The sequence below is a fragment of the Aegilops tauschii genome, chromosome 1, assembly GCF_002575655.3.
Source record: "Aegilops tauschii subsp. strangulata cultivar AL8/78 chromosome 1, Aet v6.0, whole genome shotgun sequence".
Classification (NCBI taxonomy): Eukaryota; Viridiplantae; Streptophyta; class Magnoliopsida; order Poales; family Poaceae; genus Aegilops; species Aegilops tauschii.
Genome location: NC_053035.3, coordinates 444,348,989 through 444,364,830, shown reverse-complemented (window position 1 = coordinate 444,364,830; position 15,842 = coordinate 444,348,989). Strand labels below are relative to the sequence as shown.

At 47.8% G+C, this 15,842-nt stretch overlaps 2 protein-coding genes and 1 long non-coding RNA gene across 5 annotated transcripts; 1 reads left to right on the top strand and 2 right to left on the bottom strand.

The window, feature by feature from the left end:
• Positions 1 to 624: 624 nt before the first annotated feature.
• Positions 625 to 4,483, bottom strand: LOC120968468 (uncharacterized). The gene is made up of 3 exons (XR_005762982.2): positions 2,083 to 4,483; positions 1,183 to 1,276; positions 625 to 1,093 (listed from the first exon to the last, which is right to left on the bottom strand). It is a non-coding gene; the product is annotated as an uncharacterized lncRNA (long non-coding RNA).
• A 1,474-nt stretch (positions 4,484 to 5,957) lies between these two features.
• LOC109741084 (uncharacterized) lies at positions 5,958 to 7,641 on the top strand. The gene is made up of 2 exons (XM_020300161.3): positions 5,958 to 6,231; positions 6,333 to 7,641. The coding sequence occupies exons 1-2, from the start codon at positions 6,034 to 6,036 to the stop codon at positions 7,005 to 7,007; spliced, it is 873 nt and encodes a 290-aa protein (XP_020155750.1). The 5' UTR covers positions 5,958 to 6,033; the 3' UTR covers positions 7,008 to 7,641.
• A 2,510-nt stretch (positions 7,642 to 10,151) lies between these two features.
• On the bottom strand, positions 10,152 to 14,339 carry LOC109741061 (uncharacterized). Of its 3 annotated transcripts, none has more exons than XM_020300133.4 (4): positions 13,974 to 14,339; positions 11,971 to 13,282; positions 10,762 to 11,217; positions 10,152 to 10,628 (listed from the first exon to the last, which is right to left on the bottom strand). In XM_020300133.4, the coding sequence occupies exons 2-4, from the start codon at positions 13,030 to 13,032 to the stop codon at positions 10,350 to 10,352; spliced, it is 1,797 nt and encodes a 598-aa protein (XP_020155722.1). In that variant the 5' UTR covers positions 13,033 to 13,282; positions 13,974 to 14,339; the 3' UTR covers positions 10,152 to 10,349. The 3 variants fall into 3 exon arrangements, with proteins under 3 accessions (XP_020155722.1, XP_020155724.1, XP_020155723.1); XM_020300135.4 differs by having other exon boundaries at positions 13,776 to 14,214; XM_020300134.4 differs by having other exon boundaries at positions 13,388 to 14,096.
• Positions 14,340 to 15,842: the final 1,503 nt, after the last annotated feature.

Below are 15,842 nucleotides of genomic sequence, written 5' to 3'. Positions count from 1 at the left end.
CAAATGAAATCTGAGCAACACTATCAAAAGAGTAATACCACATGGGATTCAGGGCGAAACCCTTGTACCAGATGAACATGGCAATATTAAACTGCAAGAAATAATACAAAACTGTGATACAGGTAACTAAGACTTGTACCTGCATTATTTCATCTAAAAGATCATACAACTCAACGATTTGACCAACCAAGATTCAATATAACTCCACTGTCATATACAAATAATCCATAATACTAACAATAATGGTCTTGGCAGATGGAAACCTCAATAAAAGGCAGTTTCTACAGTAATGGTAAAATGGCAGTGGTAGTACGCAACCACAACAACAAAGTCGATGGTTTTGCATGCTATATCGGATGGCATGAATACACAAATAAAATATAAACAACATTAAGATAGGTGGAAACTGTGCTTCAACCAGCAAGTTCAAAAATTCTGTTACATCAATATAAGTCATAGTATTGTTGCAAAAAATTTCTTTGAAGCGGTAATCTAACTTTCATATACGTATGAATCTGTTAGTGTAATCTAGAAAAGAAGCAGAAGCAATATTTTATCAAATACCCTGTAGAGTAGCATACCCTGCTATAACAACTCCCACCACATGTTTTGCTGGGGCAAGAAGATGATTCTAGCACCGAAACAACAAACAAGGCAAATAGAATGTGTTCATTCCAACTAAAGCTAGGAAAGCGTCTTCATAATCTCTTCTTTGCTGCATATATCAGAACAAAAAATGCATGGAGGCAAGAACTCTAACACCACGACATATAGATACTAATGGTTTTATGGAGGCAAGAACCCATAAACATTTAGCTTTGAGGAACCAGCAATTCCAACAACATATACAATATCACTCTCAGGCGATTGAACAACCATCTTGATATTCAAGGTTGCACAGACATTGCAATGCAAGTTAGTAGCAGTATTGTATTCCCGGTATTCTGAACAAGTACCAATGGGGTTTGGTTGTGCATACCCTTAAGTGTGAACTACTTTCCCTAATAAATGACTCCATCAATGCTTGAACATCATAAATCCGTTTTGCAGCCGAAACTAAAACCAAGTTATACTTTGCCACTTTATTATGTGACTGCAAAAAAAGGAAATTGATCACTTTAAATAAGTGATAAAAATTCAAAATATGTTATTATACACATATGACAAGTTGCCAATACAAACCAAGGCCTGCAGGAATGACTTTGATGTTGTGGGGGTTTGAATATTAGTTTCCCAGCATATTGGTCCTTCAAGAAGATTCCATGCCCTCGACACACTACCACCCGGAGAAAGAGCAACAACATATCAATATGTGTTCAAAACCAGATCAATTTGTAAAATGATCAAAAATCAGGTCGCAATAGATTTTTTCTTAGCAAAATATAGTTAGAATAATGCAATGGATATATGCAGAAAACCTAAGAAACATTAAGGATCATGAAATAGGTAGCATTGTCTCTCACATTAAAAAATTGAACAGTAATTAATTGCTTTCATGACCTGGTAGTCAGGTCACAGAATTACATGCAATCACAATTCATGACGTAAATATTGTTTATACCACCAATAAGGCAAGAGGCCAACACAATCTGATATTTCGGAAGAAAAATATTATATTAATGAGCTCGCCAGGTGCCTCCTGCCTATCAGGTTCAGTAACCCTGATCAATTGCGAGTAGCTCTAAAAATTAAAGTATTGCTTGGGATTAAGCACCTGGTCTATAAATATTTGAACAACAAATGAATGAAACATTCTACTGTTGTCTTCTCAGTGACAAAAAATACATGACCTTGAACTACTGAACCAATAATACTGCCAATAATCATGAATATATGCATCCTATTCTGTATAGATCCACCTTTCAATTGTAGTGGACCTATATGCATTTCCTACTGGCTAATTGGTACCGGAGTATATATGTTGCTTCATGGTCTTATCTGGTATGCAATTCTATATTGGGGTTATGTGAATAACACGAAAGGACACCAAAATCAAATAGTCGTCTGAAACAGAGATGGTAAAACAAGGCTAGGAAGCAACTCATGAAGGGAGAATCGGACAAGGGAAAAGAAGAAACTCACCTGGCTGGGAAGGAAGAGGAAGCAGCAACCACCGGTCGATGGCATTGCTCTAATTCTAGTAGGGAGGGAGCTACGGTGAGATGACGGCACCAGACCTTTGATGACAAAGGAAGGCAGGAGCAGCAACAATTGCTGCTGGACCTCTCCTCAAGGGCGGCAGTGCTCAGAAAAGGAAATGGAGCAGCAGTGGGCAGCTGACCTTCCTCGCCGATGTTGATCGATTTCAAGTATGCATCAAGGGTTACATAAAAAAGTAGTGCAAATATATTGTAGGCATGAATAGTGCAACTAGTTGAAAAATGGCTAGCACATGTAGCATATTATAGCAGGGGAATGTATAAAAAAGTGCATCGGAGCATGCTAACATTGCGTAGGAAGGTGTAGCGGCCAATTATATTAAAGTGGTTTGTCATTGTCAATTTGATCACTTCGGAGTATCAAATGGTAAAGAGAAAAAATTATATAACCTCAAGCATGCGAGATCTGTTTTGCATAAACACGGTCCACTTAAAATGGTTCTGTATTTACTAACCACGACAACATGGATGTTTGATGTATGAATGCAACTACAGAAAAGAGAACCAACTTTTAAGTTAGATTAGGCTAGAAAAAAATATAGGCTTCACCGTGTGAAAAATACACATACATATACCTCACCACTATTTGAACAATAACCATTATGGACTGCCTGTTAGCATGAGGTAGTGGCAAAAGCTTTTTTCACATGTTCACAATACAGTCATCCAGCTACAACCAAACTATTGAGGCGCAAAGGTACTAAGCTTTTTAAAATAAAAAGGTTATTACTTTCTCTAACATGTGGTCCGTGCAGCTTATTGCCAATGAGAAAATAAAAATAAAATGAGATTGCAGCATAAATTTAAATTCTTGCGGCCTGAAAATATTGCATATGATTTTTTTCTCGCATCGCCAATGTTTTGAGGACATGGACATCCTGATGAACAACACTTAGTGGCTATGTTACAAAGTAATGTTAATGATACTGAAAACTTAGTCGCTATGCTACTAAGTAATACTATTAATGGTACGGAAAATGACCCTCACATCGCAAGGGAAAAAGCAATCCAACCACATGTCATATCTTCGAGACCTCAAACACACAGTACACTCAGTAGTTTAAGTTGCTACTACTGAAAAATATTGAACTTAGTAAATATTAGCAGAGAGAAATTGATTGTGAAAGCATCAACTGGAGGAGAGGACTCAAAGCACGACTTTTACACCAAAATCAGGGGAAACAAGGTCGCGAATACAGATAAAAATTCTTGCTGTTTGTGTGATTGGTGCCAGCAATCATAGTTGGGAGGAAGAAAATTAAGGGTGTTGCTATTGAACCTGAACCTTCCACCACATCTCAAACTCCAGCTCCCCCACCCCCACGCCCACCACATACACACACACCAAAAGCTGCTCCCCCTTCTTGCTCTCATCCTCACCCCAGCTGCCGTCTGGCGCCACCCGAGAAAAGGAACGTTGGCTAGGGTTCGTCGTGGGGCGCGTGAGCATGCGGATGGTCGACGCACCGTCGGGTAATTGCTAGCGATGCGGGGCTGGATGGGCGACTGGTGATGGAGATTAGATGGGGAGGCAGGCAGGGTTGGAGGCGGCGGCGGGCGCCGCGTTTGGGGAGATAGAGAAGAGGGCCAGGAAGCGCGAGAGGACATACGTGAGGAAGATTTTTTTTATCAGCAGAACATACGTGAGAAGTTGGGGACATCGTGTTACGTCTCGTGCTAGGAAGTTGGGCCAAGCGAGCCAGCCCACGTCGGTCATCCGCTGACGACATTGGCTCACTCGCCCTTTTCACACACGATGCACCAGGAGGCTCGATTTCTTGGGAGCTTAGTAACTAGTTAGATGTTATGGTTGTGATCTGGTTTGTAGCTTAGCCAGTCTAGGCTCTAGTTGTACCCAGTGATCTAGGCTGCGTCTGTGAAGCACTTAGATACGATGTAGTTTGGTGTGCGTGTGTAGATCATATGTGAGCCTTTATATATGGTTTTCTTAATGAAAATCGGTGGGAAACCCCTTTTGCTCAAAAAAGAAAAACTACTCGTCTAGGAAAACTCATCGAGCACATACTTGAAGATCGACATTTGTACAAGTACTAATATGAAATCCCTAACAAGATGACTAATCAAACAAAACAAAAACTCTTGGGCTTCCTTTGGTTCAAAGGAAAAGTGGAGGGAACACATAAGAATAGGAAAAAAAATCCGTGGTGGCATTATTCGAGCCTATGGTTCAAAGGAATGTCGCAAACGAAAAATGGAAATATTTTACCCTTTGTGTCAATTTCAGAGAGAAGACACGAGATTTTTACAATCTACTTGGAACTCCTTTTTCAATTTCCTACACACGAAGAACAAGACTAAGATACTTAGAGATATAATAACAAGCTGATTTTAACTTTCCATGAGGTTTGACTTTGATTTGACTATGTTTATTACAATTCTCGCGTTTCTTCTATTTTTGTTAACGAAACACACAAGTCTGCAAAATTCCTACATTTTCTAATCCTTTGTACTCCCTCCATTACGCATGCATTCATATCCAATTCCTGATTTGTTTTCCTTTCCTGCGTTTCTAGAATCATGTGAACAAATGGAGGGATTCATGTTTAGAAATGGCATCGTAAAGGAGCATCATACAAGAACCACCTATGCGTTCACTTTTTACTTTTTTTGAAGGCATCCTTTTATTGATTCTTTACAACAGGTGATACACACACTCACAAAAGAGTTCAAACTTCCAACATCTGCATCGAGATGCACACAATGAACAAGAGTACAAGAATAAAAGCAAGAACAAGCCACATGATTAAAAGTCGATGCCATGTGAAGAAAACACAACTCTCGTCTCAAAAGGCACACAACTCAGCTCGGAACTCCAATGAAGGCTAGGTCACCATCTATGTTGGGTAAAAAACTTGGCGACAACCTCCAACTGAATGCACACATTTACCAACAGATTGCGGTCCTCCTGTCAGGCATGAAGCCTCCTATGGCACATTCAAATATGGAATGTCAGCAACATTAAAAGCTCTGAAGCGCGTGGAAGTGCAACAACAACCAACACAGCCAGATTTGCCAGCAAATCATGAATGCAATTGAACTAGAGTAGAAAACATAGTTACAAAAGATAAACAACCATTTTGAGAGTTTTGGTATCAAAAAAGCACCTTCAAGTTTAGGGCCTCTTCAATTCAAAGGGTTTTTGGAGGATTATAATCCCTAGGGAAATTTTCTATTTTGATCATTTGACTCATATGATTGATGTTTAAGATTTTTTTACGGGAGTACCTAGAACTCATCTAGATGAGGCGTAATTTGGTCTCATTCACCTCGAAACAAGAACGGATACACCCCACGTCAGCACACACGCATCTTATAGCATCACATTCAATGGCTATAAAAGGTGAATGAGACCAAATTAAATCTCATCTAGATGAGTTCTAGCAAAAATGTTTTTTTACTACATTCCATAGAAGATCTATCATCCACACAAACTTCTTCAAAAATACATCCTTTGTTTGCCCTTGTGATGCAATCAAAAAACTCAAATCGAAATCATGTAGGCTTTGAGTCAACACATGGTGTAGCAAACGATCAAAGAATCATCAAGGCTCTTTGCAAAATCTCATTTGCTACTCAATGTAACAAAATCTCATTTGTTCGTCCGCAGAGGATCAAGGCCATCAACCGACGTGTGATCGTGCTGTTCAATTATCCCTACCGACCGGGGCCCTACGCCATCTGGAACTGCCTCATCCACTCCGCGCGGGTCCCGCGAGCACCGTACCATCCATTGCCGCCTCGCCACGTCCCCCGCGCCTCCGGGTATATAAACCGGCGGGAAGGAGCCTGCAGCTGACCACGGAGCAACGTGAGCCACGCACACCAGATTTACAACTAATCAGAAGAGACGGAAATGGTTGTGGCGGAGGCCGGCGACGAGATGAGCCTGTCGAACATGGTGCTGGGGTTCTACGAGGAGGCCGAGCGGGAGCGGTGGCCCGAGGACGAAGCCACCGTCGGCGACGGCGACTGCAGCGACGACGAGAGGGCCAGCGGTGGCGCCGCCACCGAGAGCAGCGCGTTCTGGGCGGAGCAGCTCTCGCATTTGCATGTAAGTTAATGGAGCCGCCGTGAACTGGTTGGCGTGTTGTTGTTCCGTTGTTGGGCGCGGGCATGTAAATTGATCTCGCCGTGACAAATGCGTACGTGCAGGAGGTGCTGGGCAAGACGAGCGCGGCGGAGAGCCGGATCCGGGCGGACACGGAGGAGGCCCTCGGGCAGGCGCGCTCCGCCGCCACCGCGGCAGCCGGCGTCTGCTCCTCCTGCGCGACCCGCGCGACGGCCGGCGGCGGGTGCCGGGGCTGCACGCTCCGGTCCGTCGCGGGGCGGCTGCGCGACGCCGGGTACGACAGCGCCGTGTGCCGGTCCAGGTGGGCGCGATCGGCGGAGTTCCCCGCGGGGGAGCACAGCTACGTGGACGTGGTGGTGCCGACGAGGAGCGGCAGGGCGGTGCGGGTGGTGGTGGAGCCCAGCTTCCGGGCCGAGTTCGCCATGGCGCGCGGCGGCGCCGGGTACGGCGCGCTGGTGGCCGCGCTCCCGGAGGCGTTCGTGGGCAGGGCGGAGAAGCTGCGGGCCGTGGTCGGGGCCATGTGCGCCGCCGCGAAGCGGTGCGCGCGGGAGAGCAGCCTGCACATGGCGCCCTGGAGGAAGCGCCGGTACATGGAGGCCAAGTGGCTCGGCACGCCAGACCGCCTCTTGGCAACCACCGGCGCCGGCGCGGGTGCCCCCGTGGCGGCCGGGTCCCCGGAGAGCGAGAAGCAGCGCAGGTTCAGGGCCTCCATGCTGACGCTCGACTTCGGCGGCCGGACCGCCGTGGAGGTCGCGTGAGCGATCGATCACACTCACACCTGGAGATGGCTGCAACCTGTGAACTGCCGGCCGACGAAATTACTTACCACGGTCCACAAATACAAACATATATACCTATGAATTGAATTCTCAGTATTTGGCTCCAAGCGCGTACGTCATGAGCTGCCCCGGCAGCGACATCGATCGATTAGATTAGCTGGTAAGCAAATCACTAGGAGGCTAGGAGCCTTTGCTTGCTCCCTCGGTGATCAAAACCGCCAAGGATGCAGGTGCTGCTTCATTTACCGAGCGCTTCGGGTAGGGGCGTTGGCCTCGATGATCTTTGCTCCGGTGAACGAACCCACCCAGCTGCGTCCTTGGCAGTCTCTTACGCAGCGATCGACCACGGCCGAGGTGATCAATCGATGATAAATGGCTCACGTGTGGCACCAACACATGGCAAAGCTGAATGGCTTTTATGATAAATTTAATGGTGCGAGGATGTTTGGTTGTCAAGTATGATAACTTTTTTGTTCGGATGCCAAATTTTAGTTTCTTTTGTTGTTTTTTCTTTTCGAATGGCAACATTAATTGTAAAAACCGTCAGGATCGGAGTGCTTCGTGCAACATGTGTGACACTAATCATTTGAAAACTGTATTTGGTTTGATCTCTGGCGACCTACCCCTGCACTGCGATTTGGGTATCTCAATACAGCGAATTAGAGGAGTGGTCGGTACTTATATAGAGCATCTCTAGCTAGCTAGTGGGTATGCATGAGTCTAATTTTAGTAGGGAGATTTGTGGCCCGGGACAACTTCTCTACTAGCTTAACAGGTCTGCCCTTGCGTTGCGTTGCGGACTCATTCCATCATGTATGGTCTGATCTGCTGCCAAAAGCGAGGACGACGGGGCAACAGGCAGCATGCAATAATGCTAAACCTACAAAGGTTTACATACTTTTACACGCTAACTAGGATCTTTTCAAACTAACTAACCTCTCCCCCCCTGATTTTTATGGGGGTGGGCCCCTTCTCCTCCTTAATCTCCAATCAAAACCCACCTTTATGTAAAAGTATGTATCCTTTTGTACGTGTAGCATTACTCGGCAACGTGTGATGGTGTTGTCTGATCAGTCATGCTACACGGACGGGCCTTTACGAGTTTTTTTACAGGGTTAGTTTTAGTTGGCAAAATGTGATTGGATTAAGAGGGAGGGAGGGACCCCGCCCCAGCTGTAATTCAGGGGGAGCGGTTTAGATAGATGGAAGAAGTATGGAAACGTTCATAAGGGTGCCGTGTGTTTAGGATTATCGGTTGTCTCATACTCCCTCCGTAAAGAAATATAAGATCGTTCATATCTGTTACCGACTGCCATCTGGGAGGACAGTACGGGACTGCCAAAGCATTCCGAACTAGGAATTTTGGTGGTACCGATGGCCTTCCTCCCTCGTCTACCGCCGGCCTGTGCAAGATCATAACTTGCATGGCATGTCACTTCATTACCGTGCTCATATGTAGCTCATAAGACCGTGGAAAGTGAAGGCGACAACACATGATGACTTTGATTTGCCGGTGCTTCTCGAGTACCATGTCACGAGCTCCAGGGTGAAAATCCTAGGTCTGACACTAATTGGTTATGCCTAGCAATCGCGATGTTGCATGGTTACCTTGTTGGAGGCTTTGCTCAGACTTGACCTTCATGGTGAAAACCATCGATCTAGCCTTTGGTGGTTTAATGCATCATTCCCTTCCCGTAGGCATCGGTTATGGAGAACCTTTTTCATAGTCTTTTTGTTGTCATGATATGGCTGGTACCAATTTTTTTGTTTTATTTCGTCAATCGCCGTTTTGATCGCTTTCATTTTTTTTCTCCGCCCAGGCAAAGCTTCGGCCTTGTATGACTTCTTGCTTTATCGTCGTGATTATTTCTGTGTGCATTTGTATTGGTTGTGTGCATCTTAGACATGCAGAGGCTGTATCCACCTGATGCTAAATTACAAGTCAATAAAAAAACAGCCTTCGTCGAAAAATCTCTTGACTTCTTGAGCAGTTATATGTTGTTTTCTTATTGAGGAAGACTGGTTCTAGAGATGTTAGCATAGAAAAAAGAGAGTGTGTTTTGGGCATAGGTTCCTCATTGGGACTATATGAAACTAGAAGCGTAGGCACGCCTTGCCGCGCTGCATGCCTCAAACTGTCTCTTCAGTAGTTGTTTATTTCCGACACTGTCACTATCGTTCTTAATCCCAACCGGCCACTATATGCGCCACCCCCAAAACAGCCACAACCGAAAACATTCTTGAAACAAAGGGGAAACAATGGGGGAAAACACACCAAGCCCCAAGATGAAGGCGGCATGGTGCGGGGACAAACTACCACCGGACGAAGTAGTGCCCCATCGAAGCCCTCATATCAACGCGGCAACCATAGTAGCAACAAAGCATATTCCACCGACCATAGTGACCAATACGAATGAGAAGCAGTGGCAGAGCGTGAACCCAATTTTTAAGAGAGAGGGGGGGGGGGGGTTGGGGGGAGGCAAGTGAGTGCATACCATAGAAAAAGATATGATGATCAGAGAAACTGGAGGAATAGTAGAGTGATTAACAGAAATACAAGCTTATGTGGGCAAAAAAACTATCTAGGAGGGGGGGGGGGGGGCGGGTTTGTCTCGCCGACGCTCCGACACTGGTGAGAAGGGCAAAAGAGTGGCACGGGAACAAGAGCGGATCTAGTGGGGGTGTCAAGACTCATGGGTGCCATGGTGGCACCCCCTCTAAAATTGCAAGATAACCTGCACTATGTACTTAACACCACTGATCTAGCAGTTTAGTGCTATTTTCTGACTTTTTGTTACAACTATGGCGATTTTTAACCAATTTATACTATTTATAGTGTCATTTTCATAAATTTTGAATTGATATGCAGAAATTATGTTCATTATACACGATATATGTAAACCGTGGCACCCCGGCGTTAAGATTCTAGGTCCACTACTGCACCTACAAGTGTTTCCACGAACTGACGGGAACCTTAGTATACGAGCCTTCTTGTCGTCAAACTTACTTAATTATAAGATTTTTTGTAAGAGTTTATTTATAGCATATAACCCTTTTCTCCTGTATTGTGATTTCAGCATATAATAATAGATGGCAGAAGTCAAGTTTTAGCTGATACTACCATACAATCAAGATTTCGTCTATTCTTCCGAGATGGTTTTTCTTCTAAAACAGAGTCCAGAAAATATTTATTGTGATCTATAATGTAAAGAAAAAGAAAGGTGTGTCTCGTGTAGTTTGTTTTTATATACAACGAAAAATTGATTTACAGAGTTGTGATCTACTCCACATAACACGTTCTGGGAGGAAGAGGGCACACAATCACAGCAGCTTCGGCGGCGGGGGCCCTGAGAAATCCGGTGGGCTATATGAGAGCTTTAGGATCCAGTTGGCAAGCCTGTTCTTGTTTTGCTCCTGAGCTGCTTCCTGGCAGCTGGTCTTCTCAATGGTTCCATCTCTATCAAGAGTCGCCTTGAGATTTTCAAGGGTTTTAACTATCTGAGTAAACTCAGGCCTCTTCTCAGGTTGAGCGGACCAGCATTGCTCCATCAATTGTTGCAATGGTGTCGGGCAGCTCGAAGGAACAACTGGTCTCAAGTTCTGAAATTAGAATTTCGTTAACAAGCAGTTCATGTGCAGAATTGTGAAGAGAGTAAACTGATTGTTTCTTTGGGAAATTTCCTCACTGCGGCGGAAACAAATTGGAAGATAAGTGAATTAGAAGGGCGAATACCTTATTAACAACTGCATAGGCTGCTTGGAGCGGAGTCATCTCTTCATAAGGGATCGAACCACTAACCAGTTCCCACAAGACGAGCCCAAAACTATAAACATCGACTTTCGGACCATATGGCTTGCGCTTACACATCTCCGGCGCCATCCATCTGTATGTGCCTGGGTCATCTTCCATGGTGTTGCAGTAAACGTCTTCAAAAGCTACTCCAAAATCAACGACCTTTGCGCAACATTCTGCGTCGAATAGAATGTTCTCAGGCTTCACGTCGCGGTGGATTACCCCTTGCGAATGAACGTATTCCAAACCACGTGAAATGTCCAGGGCAACGGAGATGATCTTCTCCAAAGGAAGTTGCTTGCCCTCCAGCTTGCGCAGATAAGCTCTCAAAGAGCCCCCAGGCAGGAACTCAGTGATGACACAGAAGACAGGTGCAGAGCTACATGCCCCAACCAGCTGCACAAAATATTGTGAATGGATTAAACATAACTCTTTGTTACAGTATGTGATGAAATCTAGAGTGCCAACATGATAAAATGTAGCTACAGTCCAATAATACTGTCTTTCTTATGCTACCAGTGCTGTTTTAAATAAAAAACTGATACAAATACAGCTGCGGTGGCCCAGGTAGTCTAATATCAAGCGAATAAAATCATTTTTCTTATTATTTTTAGTGAAACAGGCTATGAGCTTGACAACTATGACGCATTGATTACACTGATGGTACGGGAGCAGTTAGTAGATAGTTATGTCCAAGTCAAAGACATTGATTAGTATCCTACTCGTGTACTTGTCATCTCCAGGGGAAGATATTTCTTCTTTTTTTTAGTGGCAGGGGGGGAAGATACTTGGCATTGCAGTGAGCATATTCCTTGTATATGTCATTAGGGAGAAATACCCTGGATTATCTACTGTCAGCAAAGTCATGCTTGCAGAAACACTACTAAAAGAAATACAAGAAATACAAAGTTGAGGCCCTACAGAAGATAATGCGTGTTGCAGCTTTCAATGATTTGAGCTGTGCTGCATACTGACTCAACAACGCAAAATACCCAAATTCAAGTATGGGCAGTTCCATGAATACATAGAAAGGCAAAATGACATAGTGGTTACTGCACTGTTTTCTAATGAAGAAATAAATGCTACTCACGGGCAATGGATAGCTAGAAAACATCAAAAGAAAACTTATATGGAAATTCATTTCATTACCTCAATGACATTACGATGCTGGAGCCTAGCCAAAATGGTAACTTCGACAGTGAACTGCTTCTCAAGCCGAGCAGCCAATTCCGGATCTTCACCATCATCAGGTAGCCTGATAAACTTGACAGCAACAGGCTGCTCCTTGTAGATTCCGTGGAACAGACGACTATACGCTCCTGATGCAAATCTGTGGCCAATGAGTAGCTGTGAGCGGTCGACCGTCCATTTCTCAAGTACATCCAGCGCAGCGACCTTTGCAACTCTAGCTTCGGAGTTCCTTGGCCAGGAAGAGGCCCTTTTAGTTACCAATTTGCTTGCTGCTCTTGTCGAAGAGAACGCGAAAGGGGGACTATCATCCAGCAACCGAACAGAGCTAGATTTCCTTTGCCGCTGTGGAGAGGAGAACCTCTTACTGGCAGCTTTCGCCTCCCTGAAAACGTCAGAGATGACGCGTGTCGGGATGGGGGATTTCGCTCTTTTCTTCGGCTTTGATCCATCTCCAGCGACCTTGAATGATACACTCCGTGGATTGGAATCGCCGGCTAGCCCTGCATCCTTGGCAAAGTAAGGACCTGGGCTAGAGCACACCCTCTGCAACCTCAAGCTTTGCTCCTCCGAGTGGAAAGAGAACTCCAGCGTGTTGCCTGAGCTTCCATCATTCAAACCCCGGACAATACGCCGATTAGGAATATCCAGTGATTTCAAGCTCAGACCGTTTCCCTTCGGTCCAACCTCGCGCCGATCTTGCATCATCGACGTTTCTTTCAGTGAGCCATCACCAACAGCACCATGCTGTTTCAGCTGAACATCTGAAAACACAACATCTTTCGGCTTGCGGTCTGCCTGGCCAGCCGCCGATTTTGCCCTGGGAATCGCCGGCCTCGCCGGGTTTGAGACCGCCCCTTTGGCCCTCGGCTGCAGGCTCTTGAGCTCTGAATCAAAATCTTTCTGTATGGACACGGCGCGGCGGCTGAACTGCTCGTCGAAGGAGCACCTGCCGGAGCTAGACCTGACGATGGAGTGCGAGAACTTGGTGCGCCGCACCCACGAGTACTCGTCCTCGTCCATCTCCTCCGCGAAATCTCAAGCAAACCAGATCCGAGAACACCGTAGGGCGGCCACGAAGTTGCAAGCAAGAACTGGATCAGAGAACTCGGGGAATCTGGGAACCTGACGCTAGAAGAGGATCTGCATTTGATCCCTCCCCGCCGGCGCTGAGACCCCGGAGCGCGTGCTGCTCCATCGCGGTCGACTCCGGCGCGCCATTCCACCAGATTCAACCGCCAATCGCCTCCTCCTCGTCGGCGTTAGCCCGAACCTGAATCAGTTTGTTGGATTGAAACGCTCAGAAACAAAACAGCAAATCAAATCAAGAAGAATGAGAAAAATCTGCCCTTGTGCGTATCGGGGGCGGGGGCACTACCAGATTCCTAGTGCGTATCGGGGGCGGGGGGCACCACGGAATCAACCAATCAATCTACCGAACGAGGGCGGGAGAGAAGGCGGGCCAACCGGTCGGTTCGGGAAAGGCCGGGGCATGGGCCGAACAGTTGGCCGTACGTGCGTGGGTGAATGAGGGGAGCGCGGCGGCGGACCGAGACACGCCGCTCGCTCGCTCACAGGGTGGGAAGGAAAGGGGAGGGAAAGCGACGAGATGCGTCGCCCCGAAGCAGACGGTGGCGAGTGGAGTAGGAGTAGCAGTATTGTTTTTGTGGCGGGATTCAAAGGCCGTCGGTCTCACGCCTCTTTCTCCGCCGTCGTCCCCTCCCGTGACGCCATGGGAGGACGCGCGCGCCCAGATCGAATCTTACCCGGCGAAAGGGAATGGAATGAAACAGCCGCCGGAGGCAGCGGATTGGCGGAGCCGCCGGTCGGGCCGAATCGGGATCACGCGGAGCGGAGGAAAAGCGGGGCAAAAAGTGGGGGGAAGAATGTTAAGAGGGTCGCACGGGAAAGGCGATGCCCGCGTGTGCGCGGCGAAGAGCTGGAGGAGAAGGACGAGCGCGTACCGTATGCAGAGGAGACAGGAGAGGAGCTTCTACGCCTCCGTCGCCGTGGTCGCTGCGGGTGCGGGGAAGGCGCGCCTCGCCGTCCGTCCTCGCTCGGCGGTCGTCAGTGTCGGGAGTTGCTCTGGTCTGGATGTGGCCGGGAAGGTAGACAAGTACGTAGTACGAGAGGGTACACTTGGAAACTGTACTGTGCGGAGGGGCCTCCTCTACGACCGCGACGAGGAGGAGGACGACGACGGGCGGCGTGAGTGGGAGGTCGTCTACTGGGGCTACATAAAATTGAAAAGTTTACTCCCACTCGACACAATTATTTGAGGCGGGCTTTGTTCGCTTGCGGAGGAAAATGGTGCTGGCTGATCCATCGGGGTTCCTTTTCTTTTCTTTTGTGGAGTGATGGATGGATGGATGGTGGCTCATCGGAGTTGGGTTGGGTGGGGGGTGATGTGGCGTGCGTGGTGTTGGTTCTTCTTTTCCTTCCTCCTGTCGCGTCCCCGTTGAGTGAGTGAGTTGTTGTTACGTGGACGTCGGCGAGCGTGGACTGGGGTGGGTGTCTGATTGCTGATTGGCATGGCATGGGGCCCCGGCCGGGGAGCGGTGACCTCACGCGCTTGACCGTGGAACGGAGCGAGCAGGAGAGAGGCCCTACTGCGATAGCGGCAGCATCAGCTACCGGGCGGGTCATCGGATGCCGGCCGTCTTCCGCGCGCGTGTCGGGTGGCCTGGTCGGCCGCGCGAGCGGGGGCTGGGCCTCCGGCTCCAGCCGCCCCTCGCGTGCGCGCGCGCCGGGGGACATGCGTGTGCCGACCCACGTTGCAGCCCCGGTGCTGGCGCCCGCGCCCGCGCCCGTGCCGGCCGGAAGGAACCTGAGTATTTTTCAAGGACATCAAAAGGCCATCGTATATCTGGCAAGAAAAGTACCAAGTCCCCTTAAAAAAACCAGTGCCAAGGCAACAAACTACAAAACAACTATAGAAAAATAAATAAAATCACATCGCAAGCTATTTTAGCATCGTGGAGTTCTGGTAACGCGTAGTACATGAGGCCTCATCGTCTCTCGTGTCTATGGCAAAGAGTGTCAAGCGTTAAAAAACTCAATTAAACAAAACTCAAACCTAACTCGACACCCTAATGCATCTCCAACGCTGACCCACAAATTTGCTCCAGCATCCGTCCGCGGACACGAATGCGGGAGTCGGTCATCCAACGCTGCCTGCATACATTTCAATTACTGTTTGAACTAAATGGACCAAAGACGGCTGATTTCATATAAACCAGACGAAATTCATTACATTTTGGACATACTTCAACTAAAAGAGGAGCTCGTCCGCACATACTTCAACTTGTCTAATGCCGGCCTCCGTGGCCTCCGCCTTTGCCATATCTTCCGTATGTTCGCATGCGCCGCTCATCGGAGTGGCCATGCTTCAGCCGGAGGGGAAGAGTGGCTCCTCCGCTTCCGTGAAGCCGAGTCGGGGGTCTACGATGGTCTTCCGTGAAGACTCCCATGGTCTAGTTTTCCTCGGTGTCGGCGGCGGGCGCATACGTGTTGGCCGCCTCCGCTGGCAGGACGCGGGAGGAGCGTGACGACACGGCGGTGTCCACGGAAGCCACGGTGCCCCCGCGTGCCGTAGTGGAGCAAACAGCCACTCCTCTACGAGCTGGCTTGGCACGGCAAGTTGCGACACCAGGGGCGAGCTTGGAGCGGCGGCTTGCCCGCCTGCAGCCTTGCCGATGGTACTGACGGCCTCGGGCGGCGAGGGGGGTGGAGCAGCGAGTTGCCTAGCTCATATCAAGCGGGCTCGGTGGGTCACCAAGCCGGCTTTTATACTGGAGACCCCCTCTTTCTGCTCGCCGGATGCCATGGAGAGT